This window comes from Platalea leucorodia (genome assembly GCF_965183815.1).
Source record: "Platalea leucorodia genome assembly, chromosome: W".
NCBI classification, from domain to species: domain Eukaryota; kingdom Metazoa; phylum Chordata; class Aves; order Pelecaniformes; family Threskiornithidae; genus Platalea; species Platalea leucorodia.
Window position 1 is genome coordinate 20039103 of NC_138859.1, and position 13536 is coordinate 20052638.

At 44.5% G+C, this 13536-nt stretch overlaps 1 protein-coding gene across 1 annotated transcript; it reads right to left on the reverse strand.

Annotated features, from left to right (window-relative positions):
* Positions 1-759: 759 nt before the first annotated feature.
* LOC309601601 (zinc finger and BTB domain-containing protein 5-like) lies at positions 760-2781 on the reverse strand (the record flags this gene model as incomplete). The annotated part of the gene is made up of 1 exon (XM_082334706.1): positions 760-2781. One exon carries the CDS (start codon positions 2779-2781, stop codon positions 760-762), a length of 2022 nt encoding a protein of 673 aa, XP_082190832.1.
* Between the last annotated feature and the right edge of the window lie 10755 nt (positions 2782-13536).

The window sequence follows — 13536 nt, forward strand, 5'->3', positions numbered from 1 at the left end:
TTCAAAGTATTTATATACACATCTAACAGTCCAGAAGTTACTTGTGGACTTATTTTAAGTACCTTCATTAAACACTGTCCTTTACTGCAAAACAGCCAAAAATGCATTCAGAACCCTAAAACTACTTTCATAATTAACACTTTAAAGCATTTTATGGCAGACAAGTGCATCCAAAGTTGGTTTTCTTTTAAGAATATGCAATCTGTATTAGTTACTGTAAAGATCTCTTTGCATTACTGTTCATACACAACTTACCAACTTATGTTATGGGTCATTTATTTTAATGCTTTCAGAATTTTACAAAATTCCCCCCCCCCAATTATTTGCCCTTCAGTTTTTCATTCTTGAAACATGCTACTCCAACATAATTAGGAGTTAACTACATTCTCACTCAACCCCCACCTGTCTGCCCTACAGTGGAACTACTTGGTTTTAGGGATTACATCCCTGTGGACCCAAGACCTGCACGTATTTAACAATAACTCTTAACCTGTCTACAGTGCCTCCTTCTGCAGATCTCAAAGCAGGCCATTAACAGTTGTTTAAGTAAGTCTCACAACACCCCTGTGAGGTAAATACATCACCAATTTACAGAACCAAGACTTTTGTGAATGCAGCACAATCACATGCAAGCATTCACTAATCTACAAGGGCAGCTTCTTTACCTTCAGCCTTGAACAAAAGAACATTAGTGTTCCTGAAATACTCCAGTCTTAAAAGTTTGTATTAGCATTCCCATGGGGCTGGAGGGGGGGGAGATTAAAGCAAAGTGCTAGGTAGATTGCTGCTCTGCCACCTCAGACAGGTTGTTTTGGAATGTTTATATAGATGGCTGGACTGGCTGAACCGTTTGCCACACTTTAAACAGGCATAAGGCTTTTCTCCTGTATGCACACGAATGTGCTTCTTACAGTCTGTTAGGGTCAAAAAAGTCTTGCAGCAGATTTTACAGGCATATTTACGAGCACCTTCAACAACCAAGACATTATGTTCAGATAAGGCCTTCTTACATTTTGAAAGAACATCTGCAGATGCCCTTGTCAACTGTGGTGGACCAGGTTGTGTAGGATGTCCATTTTCAAAAGTGGTCCCATTGATTAACAGCTGGGAACTGGAAGTGTTATCTTGTAGCTGGGAGCTCCTGACAGAGGTCACAACAGGCATTTTGGGGGCTATGCGACGATAGCCAGGAAAGCTACCAGCTCCACCTCTTACAGATCCCATCACCGTCCTTGATGAAGAATGCAGGCCCAAGCCTGACCTTGGAAAATCCATACCAAATTGTTCTGCAGCCCTGTACCCGGAAGTCTGTATACATGGAAGAGCCATTGCATCCTGCATTGGTCTAACAAAATGAGAGTCTGCAGACTCACTGAATGGATTCTCTACATGACAAACTGTAACAGAGGAATGACTCCTAGCAGGCCCAGACTCTGGACTCAATAAGTAAGAGGCATCACCATCCATTCTGCAGTCCCTTGTTGTATTCGGAATGTTATCATTGCTATTTTGACTTGCACCAAAGTTACCACCTCTGCTTTTATTCAGAAAATTTGAGATACTGAAGGTGGACTTGTGTTCCAGGTTATTTGACACTTCCATAATATGGATGTCTCCCACCCTATCAGTACTAGACTGTGGGTCAGAAAAGCTACGATCACTGCTTTCAGGACTCAGTTCTATCTTCTCTGTGCTCACCACTCCTCCTTCCACTTCAACAGACTCACTGCCTTCTGCTTGAGAAGTGACATCGCTCACTTCATCTTGAGGCTCTGGGGAACTCAAAGGCTCAGATTTAACCACCACCCCCGTGTGTTCTTTTTCATTTAGACTGACCTCTGGATTTTCGCATGGGAAGTTTTTTTTTTCAGAAGTAGCTTCCTGATCAAAACTGGTTTCCACTTGTATTATCTGAGATGAGATGGATATCTGTGAAATGTTTCCTCCACTGTTGTCTGACTGGCTGGGCACTTGAGCATCTTCTTGAGCACCAAAAGACTGATCAAACATAATAGTATTATCCTCTTGTTTATCAATAACAGCATCAGCCTTAGAATTGTCCACATTCTTCAGTGAATTTGGTGAAAAAAAATCTTCTCGTGAATGAACTACTGACTGCCCACTCTCTGGAGTAACATCTGAAATGGACTCATCTATGGTAGGTCTGATTCGCTGTCTGGCCCGATCATCAGAAGACTGTTTACGCTTGTGGAGACGCCGGATAGGAAAGGTAGTACGTTGTTCTATGTTACTTCTCATCGATGAGCTCATGGTATTTAGTTGTTCCTCTGTGCTCTGAGTGGAATTTAATGCAGAGCTCACAATGCTCAGCCCAAGCTGCTGAAGCATGAAAGATCTTTGGATGTGTGCATTTTGCTCCTGAACTCTGTCACTAGGTGGAGACATTGGTAGTGTCCTGGTAGTAAGGTAGTGTTTACAGGCTTTAACAACAGAGTTCAAATGTAGGTGAGAAGCAGCCAGCAAGACATCCATTACATTGCTCTCCCCAAGCATTAGTGTAGAAGTGTACATCATATCAATCAGGGCAGCAAAAGCTTCTGCTGTCACCACTTCACTGTCCAGCTGAATCATGTTCATAGTTTGATCACCCTCTGCTACAGTAAAGAGAGCTCGGAAGTGTGTGCTACACGCTGCTAGAACAGAGCGATGGGCTTTGAAATGTCTGTTTCCCACCACAATGACACAATCACAAAGTTGGCCATGAAGCCTCTGGTAGTTTAGTTGCTGAAAGACTTGCTCAAAGTGTCCTGGAAAATCCATGATTCTATAAAATAAAGCAGAAGAAGCTATAATGTTAAAAATGGATGAAGTTTGACATAGATCACAGTGAGAACAGTTTAAAAAAAAAAAAAAAAAAGATGATGGCTGAGACAGATGACCAAAAACTTACCTTTGGTAAGTGGTTCCTGTTAATTCCTGTTCAAACTAAAACACCTCTTCAGTAAACCATCCAATCCTGATGTAAAAATTTCTACTTATGAAGAAGCCAACACAGTCTTTGATAAATTGTTCCTCATATTGAAAAATTTGAGCTTTAACTCTAGTCTGAATTGGTCTACCTTCATCTTCAGGAGTATACAAGGAGCCAATTGCTATTTGTCTGTGACACCACAAAAAAACTTCATTCAAGTATCTGCCTTCTGCATAGGAACTTTAAAAATAGAGCAATTATTTCCATATGTTTACAGCCATGAACTACAAACATAATTTGCATACAGAACTCCAGATAGACATATAACCTTGTATTGGGTTTATGTGGAAGATTTTGGTAGCGGGGGGGCTACAGGGGTGGCTTCTGTGAGAAGATGCCAGAAGCTGCCCCCATGTCGGACAGAGCCAGTTTCAGCTGGCTCCAAGATGGACCCGCTGATGGCCAAAGCTGAGCCAATCAGTGACTTTGGTAGCTCCTCTGTGATAACACATTTAAGAACGGGTAAAAAAAACCACTGCGCAACAGCAGCCAGGAGAGAGGAGTAAGAATATGTGAGAGGAACAACTCTGCAGACACCAAGGGCAGCGAAGAAGGAGGGGGAGGAGGTGCTCCAGGCACCAGAGCAGAGATTCCCCTGCAGCCCATGGTGAAGAGCATGGTGAGGCAGGCTGTCCCCCTGCAGCCCATGGAGGTCCACGGTGGAGCAGATATCTGCCCTGCAGCCCGGGGAGGACTCCACGCTGGAGCAGGTGGATGTGCCCTGAAGGAAGATGCAGCCCGTGGAGGGCCAACGCAGGAGCAGGCTCCTAGCAGGAACTGCGGCCCCATGGAGAGGAGCCCATGCAGGAGCAGGTTTGCTGGCAGGACTTGTGACCCCGTGGGGGATCCACGCTGGAGCAGTCTGATCCTGAAGGATTGCACCCCATGGAAAGGACCCACACGGAGCAATTTGTGAAGAACTGTAGCCCATGAGAAGGACCCACATTGGAGAAGGTCGTGGCTTGGGAGCCAGGTATGCATGTGTCTCTAAGGGTGAGGCACCTGGAGGAATTGGCTACCGGAGGGACCAGAGGGTCCAAGCCAACTGCAGAAGAGACCATGGGGTCTGGGGGGTGGAATAAAGACTCATTTATGTGTGTGTATGTGTTTCTGTGGGAGGCAACTGGGGGGATCCAGGGGCCAGCTACTGGGTAGATCGAGTGTCTAAGCCCAGCTACTTAATTTTTATTTACTTAATTTTTAATTTACTTAATTTTCCCAAGTTGAGTCTGTTTTGCCTGTGATGGTAATTGGCAAATAATCTCCCTGTCCTTAGTTCTCTCTCTTCTCCAGGCTGAACAGGCCCAGTTCTCTCAGCCTCTCCTTGGATGTCATGTTCTCCAGCCCCCAACCAGCTTGGTGGCCCTCTGCTAGACTTGTTCCAGTGTGTCACTATCCTTCTTGTACTGGGGAGCCCAAAACTGGACACAATACTGCAGATGCAGTCTCAAAAGTGCCGAATAAAGGGGAAGGATCGCTTCCCTGGACCTGCTGGCTGTGCTTTTGCTAATACAGCTCAAGATGCAGTTGGTCGTCTTTGCTGCAAGGGCACACTGCTGACTCATCATCAACTTGTTGTCCACCAGGACCCCCAGATCCTTTTCTGTGGAGCTGCTTCCCACACAGTTGGCCTCTGGCTTGTATTGTTGCATAGTGTTATTTCATTCCAGATGCAGGACTTCGGATCTGCTCGTGTTGACCTTCATGAAGTTCTGGTCATCCCATTTCTCCAACCTGTCCAGGTCCCCTCTGAATGGCAGCCCTGACCTCCAGCATACTGACCACTCCCCCCAATTTGGTGTCATCCACAAACTTGCTGAGAGTGCACTCCATCCCATCGTCCAGATCATTAATGAAGTCATTAAATACCAGTATTGGTCCCAGTACCAATCCCTGAGGGACCCCACTAGTTACTGGCCCCCAGCTGGGCTTTGTACCACTGATCACAACTCTTTTTGAGCTCAGCAGTCCAGTTAATTTTCCATCCACCTTATTATCCACTTATCAAGCCCATATCCTAACAATTTGGAGATAAAAAGACTATAGGAGACTATGTCAAAGGCCTTGCTAAAGTCAAGGTATACAACATCCACTGCCTTCTGCTCTTCCACAGCACCAGTCACCTCATTACAGAAAGCAATGAGATTGGTCAGGCATGATTTGCCCTTGCTAAAGCCATGTTGGCTGCTCCCAATCACCTTCTTGTCTTTCAATCATCTCTTTAGAAATGGCTTCTAAGAGGATTTGCTCCATAATCTTCCTGGGAAAAGAGGGTAAGGCTGACCAGCCTGTAGTTCCCTGGATACTCCTTCTTGTCCTTCTTGAAAATGGGAGTGATGTTTTCCCTGTTCCAGCCATCAGGAACCTTCCCCAATTGCCATCATAACTGTTCAAAGATGATAGACAGCGGCCTCCCAATGATATTGGCCAGCTCCTTCAGCACGCTTGGATGCATCCCATCTGGTCTCATGGACTCATATATGTCCAATTGGCTTAAGTGCTCCCTAACTCTTTCTTCCTGTACTGTGCTACTGTTTCACTCCCCCAAACCGTGCTAGCTGGTTCAGGGACCCAAGAGCAGACCTTACCAGTAAAAAGTGAAGCAAAAAAAGCATTGAGTAACTTGACTTTTATGATGTCCTTGATCACTAGGTCCCCTGCCCCACTGAGCAATGGGCCCACTGTGAAGAAAAATACAAACTTAGATCACTTAATAGGATTAACCTTACCCTAGTTTCAGTGAGCTTTCCAAGAACTCAAGGAGGGAAGACACTGAAGCATGAAAGCTCAGCTAGTTACGACAACCTTGCCCGATAACAAACCCGTGAAAACTGGTTCTGAGCATGTAGCAGACAAAGGATGAAAACCAGCCCAGACCACTGTCTCTGATCACACAGCCATGTGAAGGATCGGCCAACTATATATAAGCTTAGGACTGTAATTGGGAGATAGCCCACCTGTATATTCTATATAACCTGTGTGTTACTTACAATTAGGGTCCCTCAGAACTAGGCTGGGGCACCACATGCGCATTGCAGTAAAGAATTTCCCTTTGGAATTCTATACTTAAGGGTGTCTGCATCTCCTTCCTTGGTCGGCAATAAAGAATCCTGCTACAGTTTTGGCACCCCAGAAGGGACTTTGCCGACTCGCTTGAATCCACCAGCCGCTATGATCCCCTGCAAGTCAACAACCCACTGATGGCAAAAGGCGAGTTCACCCGGGGAACTTGAGTGCAAGGGGTAGCAGTTGGACGAATCATTTATTTGCAGTGAGGTGAGAGTTAATAATAATGGGGACCAGACACAGTATAGTGAAAGGAACACCTTTAGGTGAATTGCTAACCAATTGGTGGAAAATAGATGGAAGCCAGGGGTTATCTAAGAAAAGGGCACTGGAATTGCATCAGGATACCTGGCCCACATTGACCACCCCTGGAATTGCAAACCAACGGTGGCCTGAGGTGAGCAGTTTTGATTATGATAGGCTGCATTTTTTGCAGCTCGAATTGGATGAACAGTTCCCAGGGCAAATGCATTACTAGTATGTTTGGAATAATTATGTCTGGCAATGGAAACTTCCCCCTCTGAAAGGGAACCAATCTCGATGTGAGAGTGTGAGGAGGAAAGAGCCAGAGACAAAATGTTATGAACTGACCGCAACCCCTGTTCCCTATCACCCTGGGCCGCTCGGGGAGAGGAGGAGGTAGAAGAGCCAGGAATGAATCTGAGCCTGGGAAGAAGGGGCAGGGGGAAGGTGGTTTTAGATTTGTTCTTATTTCTCATTGTCCTGCTCTGTTACAATTGACATTAAATTAATTTCCCCAAGTCAAGTCTGTTTTGTACGTGACGGTAATTGGTAAGCAATCTCCCTGCCTTTATCTCGACCCATGAGCTTTTAATTGTATTTTCTCCCCATCCTGTTGATAGAGAGAGAGTGATAGAACAGCTTGGTGGGCACCTTGCAGCCAGCCAAGGTCAACCCACCACAGACATCCCTGGCAAATAGCCAATACTTGGATACATGTCAATATTAACTTTTGGCTTCTCAGCTTAAGTTACATTTTACAAAATTATTAGAACACTCTTCTACTGTGCTTAAAGTTTATGCTAGAAATAACACAGCTCAAAAGAAAGTTCCCGTCAAGTCTGAAGCAGATGGTTAAATCCAGATAATAGTCAGTGATAAAAGCACTATTTAAAAATATCCTTCCAATTGTTTTGGGGATTTTTTTTTTTTTTAATAAGCAAGCAGGTGGGAGAGGAGAGTGAACCTTAAGGTTTGTGGTTTGGGTTTGCTGGGGTTTTTTTTGGCATTTTCAGTAAGTTACATCACTTCAAAATAAGGAGCTAGATATATCAACGGCTCTAAGGGTGTACTCAGACTGAACATGAACCAGAACTTCTAGAGATAATTTTAACCACCATTTAACTGATTTGCTCCATCCAACCAAAACCTCAGTGCATGAATGTGACAACTTCATTTTGCCTACAATACTAAGTGACAGGCATTACAGGACTTTTATTTCATGTCTGAGAAATATAGCAAAGCAACAGCTAGTGGCTTTAGTGCCTGACATTCAAGTTTGCACACTACACTTGCAGTGTTTGCTTAGTGTGGTTTTATGCATAGTTCAACATGTACAAGTTTTCTCCTGTATTGGAGAGGATGAATTACCACTTGCTTAAGAATCAGAGGAGACAGATAAACTGCGCTGCTGAAGCTGCTCCTGGGTTGCAGCAACCCTCCAATGAAGGACAAGAGTTTTCCATGTGGCTCAGAAAGTGTCCAATGTTTTATCACCATCTGAAAAGTACTGCAAATAGATACTCCAACCTGCTGTGAGACCAACTTGCTAGTAAAAAACAACAGTACAGTCTGTTAGCCACAGAAAGCATGTTGAGAGGGTATTCACAAAAAGCTTTTTTTTTTTTAAAAAAAAAAAAAAAGGACACACTTGGCTGTCCGAGGCAACCAAAGCCATCTGCGATGGCAAGGTGCATGCCCATCTCCTTATGCTCTTTGTCTTCTAGATCACTTATCTCCAACCCTATCATGCACCTCGTTCATAGTATCACACTTGAATATTTCAGTCTCTTACCGTATGTCTTGCTTTCAACTCCTGCATTTTGATGTGCCTTGCCAGTTAAGGTGTTTCCTGTTATAATTATAACTAGAACATGAAACAGTCTCACAGACTGTGATGCTGAACACTGGTGCTTGCTAATTCTTTTCCAATGCCTTTATCACTTGAGCTTCAAAGTCAGTACTATAACCTTTATATGAGTCAGTCTCTAGAAAGACCCGACATAAGCTTTTCTAGTCTGTTATATGAAAGCACAATGTTTGTTAGGTGTCAATAGAAAACTGGAAATGAAGTCATTAGATTCCATTCTTGAATTTAGGAAGATAGCAAAACATACCTGGATACAAGAAACTAGCTATTCACAAGAGCAGGATATCTTGTTTGATAAGACAGAGGGACATAAAAGAAGAAATTCAGTTAGGTAGTAACACTTATTTTAGAAGGAGAAAAAGCAGGGTATTGTCTATTGATTGCCACACAGAACTGGCAATAAAGCCAAAGAAGGGCATAAAAGCATAAGCTGCTACCAATGAGCATTAATCTGAATTTACAGTTTCCACATTATCAGCCCAGGAAACTGTCCTTTGGGGTTCATGGTATTCTGGTAGTCTTTGCTATTAGCCATCTTCCCCACAGGAGGGGATCCGACTTTAAAAAAGAAAACTCAATTGCCAGCTTTTCCTGTCTCAGAACAATCCTCTGTTCATGAATGAAATCACAAATGATGTGTGAAGCTAAAGGTCTGCATGTAAGCATCCAAAGGGAAAGAGCAACCATAGACATCTCAGCATGATGCCTGCCTCAATACAGCATTAATTTCTAAATGTAACAGTTAAACTTAATTGTTTACTGAAAGCTCAAGAATCTTAACTCCTCTCTCAGCCCTCCTTGATTCTGAAGATGCCTTTCCCTACACTTTTAAAACACCGCTTGGATGAAACTAGAGTTTAACTCCATATGGGGGGAGGGGTCTTTTCCCAGAAAAATTTAGATTATGATAACAAATGTCAGTTGTGCCACCTGCACAGAGACTACATCAGTTTTCAACACGGGTTTTAAGATCCAAACTAGATCCACATAATGGATTGACACCCTGCCCTGTTACCAATATCGGCAGGGTAGACAGACTGCCAACACCCTTCCCCCAACCGACATCGGCAGCAGCATAGGCAGGTTGCCGCCCATATTATCCATGTAAGGTATGATTCTCTCAAATCACTCTGCCATTGGTGGAGCCAAGGGGCAGCACGACTCTCACCTGCATTCAAAAGGCATTTGCGCAGTTGGCTGTTGCTGCCAGATGACCTGTACACCAAGTGTCCCTGGCAGTCCACCAGAGCTATGGCATTGCTTATGATCCTGTGTTTGCTATTGGTGAGTTGCTGTATGGGCACGTTGTTGCTCATCTTTCCTACTGTCTCAATAAAGCTTTGTTTTAGAACATGTTGTCAGACTCAGTGTTTGGACCACATTATTGGCATCACAAACAGGATAAGAGTCTTTCTGACAACTACTGGAGGCTTTAGGAAAGGAGCAAGTTTGGAGCTCCCCCCAATGGGAGGACGATTGGGTGCAAGATAATTGAACAGATCCCCAGGCTATGAGGGATGAATTTGAATTGTGGCATAAGGCCAGTCATTGCAAACAAGGAAAGGGCAAGGGAGCCTTAATCGGCCTCCTGAGTTGTGCCCTCAACATTGCCTGGGCTGAAGTTACTGGGCTGCATGGTGCCCTCAAACAGGCGGGAGAAGCTAAACAAGGGGCCAAGAGGGATGAGCAAAAGTTAGCCTCCTTGGCTCAGCAGGCCCTTGAGGCCTGGAGAAATCATCCCAGTACAATGACCCAAGTTAGGGCCACTATCTACCAGGACGATAAGGATGATAATTGGGACAGGGACATTTTTGGCCACAGACCAGACCCTGACCCCCTTCCCAACCCTACAGGGGAAGGCTGGGTGGAGTGGCTCGGGAATCTCTGGCGCACTGGGGCAGCTCTAACTTACCTCAGTGAAGGGGACCATGGGCATAGGAGCTCTGCACACCCTGGCTGCAGGGGTGGGTGCCGTGGCAATAGCTTCTGTGCCCTGCAGTCAGATACAGAGGAATCCTCACCTGGGCAGAGGACAGGGCACCTCCACCAGCCAGACAGAAAAGCTCAGGCAGCTCCTGCTGGAAACTGGGTTTACCCCTCCCAACAAATTAATAAATTGCTGAATAATGTTTTGTTACAGCTTTTGAATGGCCATCAGCAGGTGGCAGTCTTGCAGTGCCTCCTGGCATGCCAGTGTTAACCCCTTAGCATCCCCTCCCCCCCCCAAAGGCACTGCCAGACAACTGGTGGGCAGGTGTCCACTGCCAGATGGAGATCTGCCTCCTAGCCCTGTTTTCTGGCATACCCTTTTTGCTTACCCCATGTCCTAGCCCCAATTAGAAGTTGTCATGAATGACTGGCACTCAGTCACCGTTGTTGCGGACACCGGAGACCAAATCTCGATGTTAGACCCACAGACCACCCCTTCAGGCTGTCCTAGAAGCAATTTTGTATTTCAGGAAGTGATAATCTCCATGATGAGACCAGAGCCGCTGACTCAGCCTGGCTACTGGACCCACCTGTGTACTGGCTTTGGCTAGGATAGAGTTAATTTTCTTCTTAGTAGCTTGTATGGTGCTATGTTTTGGATTTGTAATGAAAACAGTGTTGATAACACACTGATGTTTTAGCTATTGCTAAACAGTGCTTACACAGAATCAAGACATCTCACCCTGCTTCTCACACTGCCCCACCAGCAAGTAGGCTGGGGGTGGGGGGCTCACCTTCAGAGTTATGGCATTTGTCTTCTCAAGTAACCATTACGCGTGATGAAGCCCTGCTTTCCTGGAGACAGTTAAACACCTGCCTGCCAATGGGAAGTAGTGAATGAATTCCTTGCTTTGCTTTGCTTACACATGCAGCTTTTGCTTTACCTATTAAGCTGTCTTTCAAACCATGAGTTTTCTCACTTTTACCCTTCCGATTCTCTCCCTCATCCCACTGGGTGGGGGAGTGAGCAAGTGGCTGTGCAGTGCTTAGCTGCCTACTGGGGTTAAACCACAACAACCTGGAAAAATCCTCCTGCTACATTGCATTCGTTTTACTTGTACTACTGTTGGTTATTCTGTACAAGAACCAATTTTGAATATGCTGTGGATACTGTTCTTAGGGACAGTCCACCAGGGCCTTGCTGGTTGGGATTTTAACTTGTTAATTCACACATCTCAGGCGCTGGCAAATGTTAGAAAGGGAACTTATTGTGGGTTTTGTACACAACATTCTGCATCTGGCCACCAAGGAGTTCCTATGGTGGGAATACTAGTATTAGTGGAATTGTGGGTCCATGCACCTAAAACTTTTGTCAGATGTTACTCTATTCAGGCTAATCTCTCAACCACTGACTACCCACTGCTGCCTTGGTAAAGAATGGATCAGAATTCTACGTCCTCCAGAACTTTATGGGCTATGATCCATCCCGTGATCAACTACAAACCATGTGGCAGTGTCTATCCTATACCATGCAAACCTACCGTGCCAATATTGACAATTGCCTGAAAGACACCACTTGCTGCAGCAACCCTAGCACAATGGGTGCCCTTGGCCTATACTGGCTGTGCAGCAATCATGCCATGAAAAATCCTCACATGGAGGTGGGAAGGTACCTGCACACTTGGACAAATAGTGCCTGGGATGCATGTTGAAGAAAACCTTGACACGACCCATGCCCACAATTGCCCTGATGCCCTGCAACATCAGCGTAGATCAGCCCTTTAGTAGAGCAAAGACCTGGATTTCACCAATTTACCCGGGTCCTCCTTTCTCAGCTAGGGGTCTCCAAGCTGGAGAAAGCAACTGTCAATCTCTGCTACCCTAGAAAAATATAGAAAACATAACAATTGATGCCATCCAGGCGCTGCAGTAAGAAATCACTCAAGTATCACAGACTACCATTCAAAACCATCTAGCCTTAAGACTACTTGCTTGCTGCACAAGGTGGCATTTGCACATTAGTAAATACTACCTGCTGTGTCTATGTCAACCAAGATCAATGCATTGAGACTGACCTTAAGAAAATCCAGGCACAACTAAAGCCCTTGCATCAGGTGACAACCGAAAATACTCATTGGGGAACTGGCAAATTGTGATCATGGCTTACCTCTTGGTTCCCAGATCTCAGGGTAGTTGTCAAAAGATTTTGGCTGTACCTTTTGTAATTAGCTTGTTTATTGTTATTGTTTATGTTTTATTTCATATCACTGGATGGGGTTGTAGATTGTGCTGTAAAGTATTTTCCCAGTCGAGGTCAAGCCACTCCCTGACCCAGGTTTGGGGCCACTAGATATAAGCGGATACTAACCCTGAACTGTAATCTCTTTTGCAGCCTCTCTTGTAGCAATTGGGAAGATGCCATAGTAATCACCTCCCGGATACCCATGCAACTGATACTTGATAGAGGTAATTCTACAGTACCCATCTCGTGATGCACCAGCTTTTGACCTCTATGTAACTTATACCCTGCAGGTGTCAGGACACCAACCTCACCTAGCTTATTATATAGCTAACGACCCACCAAAATAACACCCTAGCCTATAATTCTGCATGAAGTGATGTTTTGAGAGAATCAAGGGGTGGAAGTGACACCCTGCCCCTTGACCAATATTGGCAGTACGGACAGACTGCCAACACCTTCCCCCCAACCAACATCAGCAGCGTAGGCAGGATGCAGCCCACATTATTCATATAAGGTACAATTCTCTCAAATCACTCTGCCATTGGTGGAGCCAAGGGGCAGCACGATTCTCACCTGCATTCAAAAGGCATTTGCATGATTGACTGTTACTGACAGACAACCCGGACACCAAATATCCCTGGCAGTCCAATGGAGCCATGGCATCGCTTATGAGCCTGTGTTTGCTATTGATGATTGGGTGAGTCACTGCATGGGCACACTGTTGCTCATCTTTCCTACTGCCTCAATAAAGCTTTGTTTTATAACGTGTTGTCAGACTCCATTACTGTTCGGACCACATGGATTCAAACAGATAATACTGCATTTCATTTGAGACTTATCATGATTATTTGCTTTTGATCTTCTCAAACTCATTTGAATGTAAGTAATTTCAAAAACTCATCTTCTGACAATGACTCAGAACATTAAAAGCTTGTTATACAATCTTTACATCAATCTATTGTACTGTTCTAGACATTTTAACACATACTGAGGAACAGAAAAAACAACCACCAAAGTCATATTTTTCAAATAATGGTTTATCAGTCACACAAGAGCTTTAATTCAATGTATGTTCCAATAATTAAATTACTTCTGAACAATTTTAAATGGATGGGAAGAAAAATTAAGTGGCTTTTTTTCCTCAGTTCAAAAATAGTAACTTTTCCTCCATTTTTACACCAGTCCACATTACCTTTG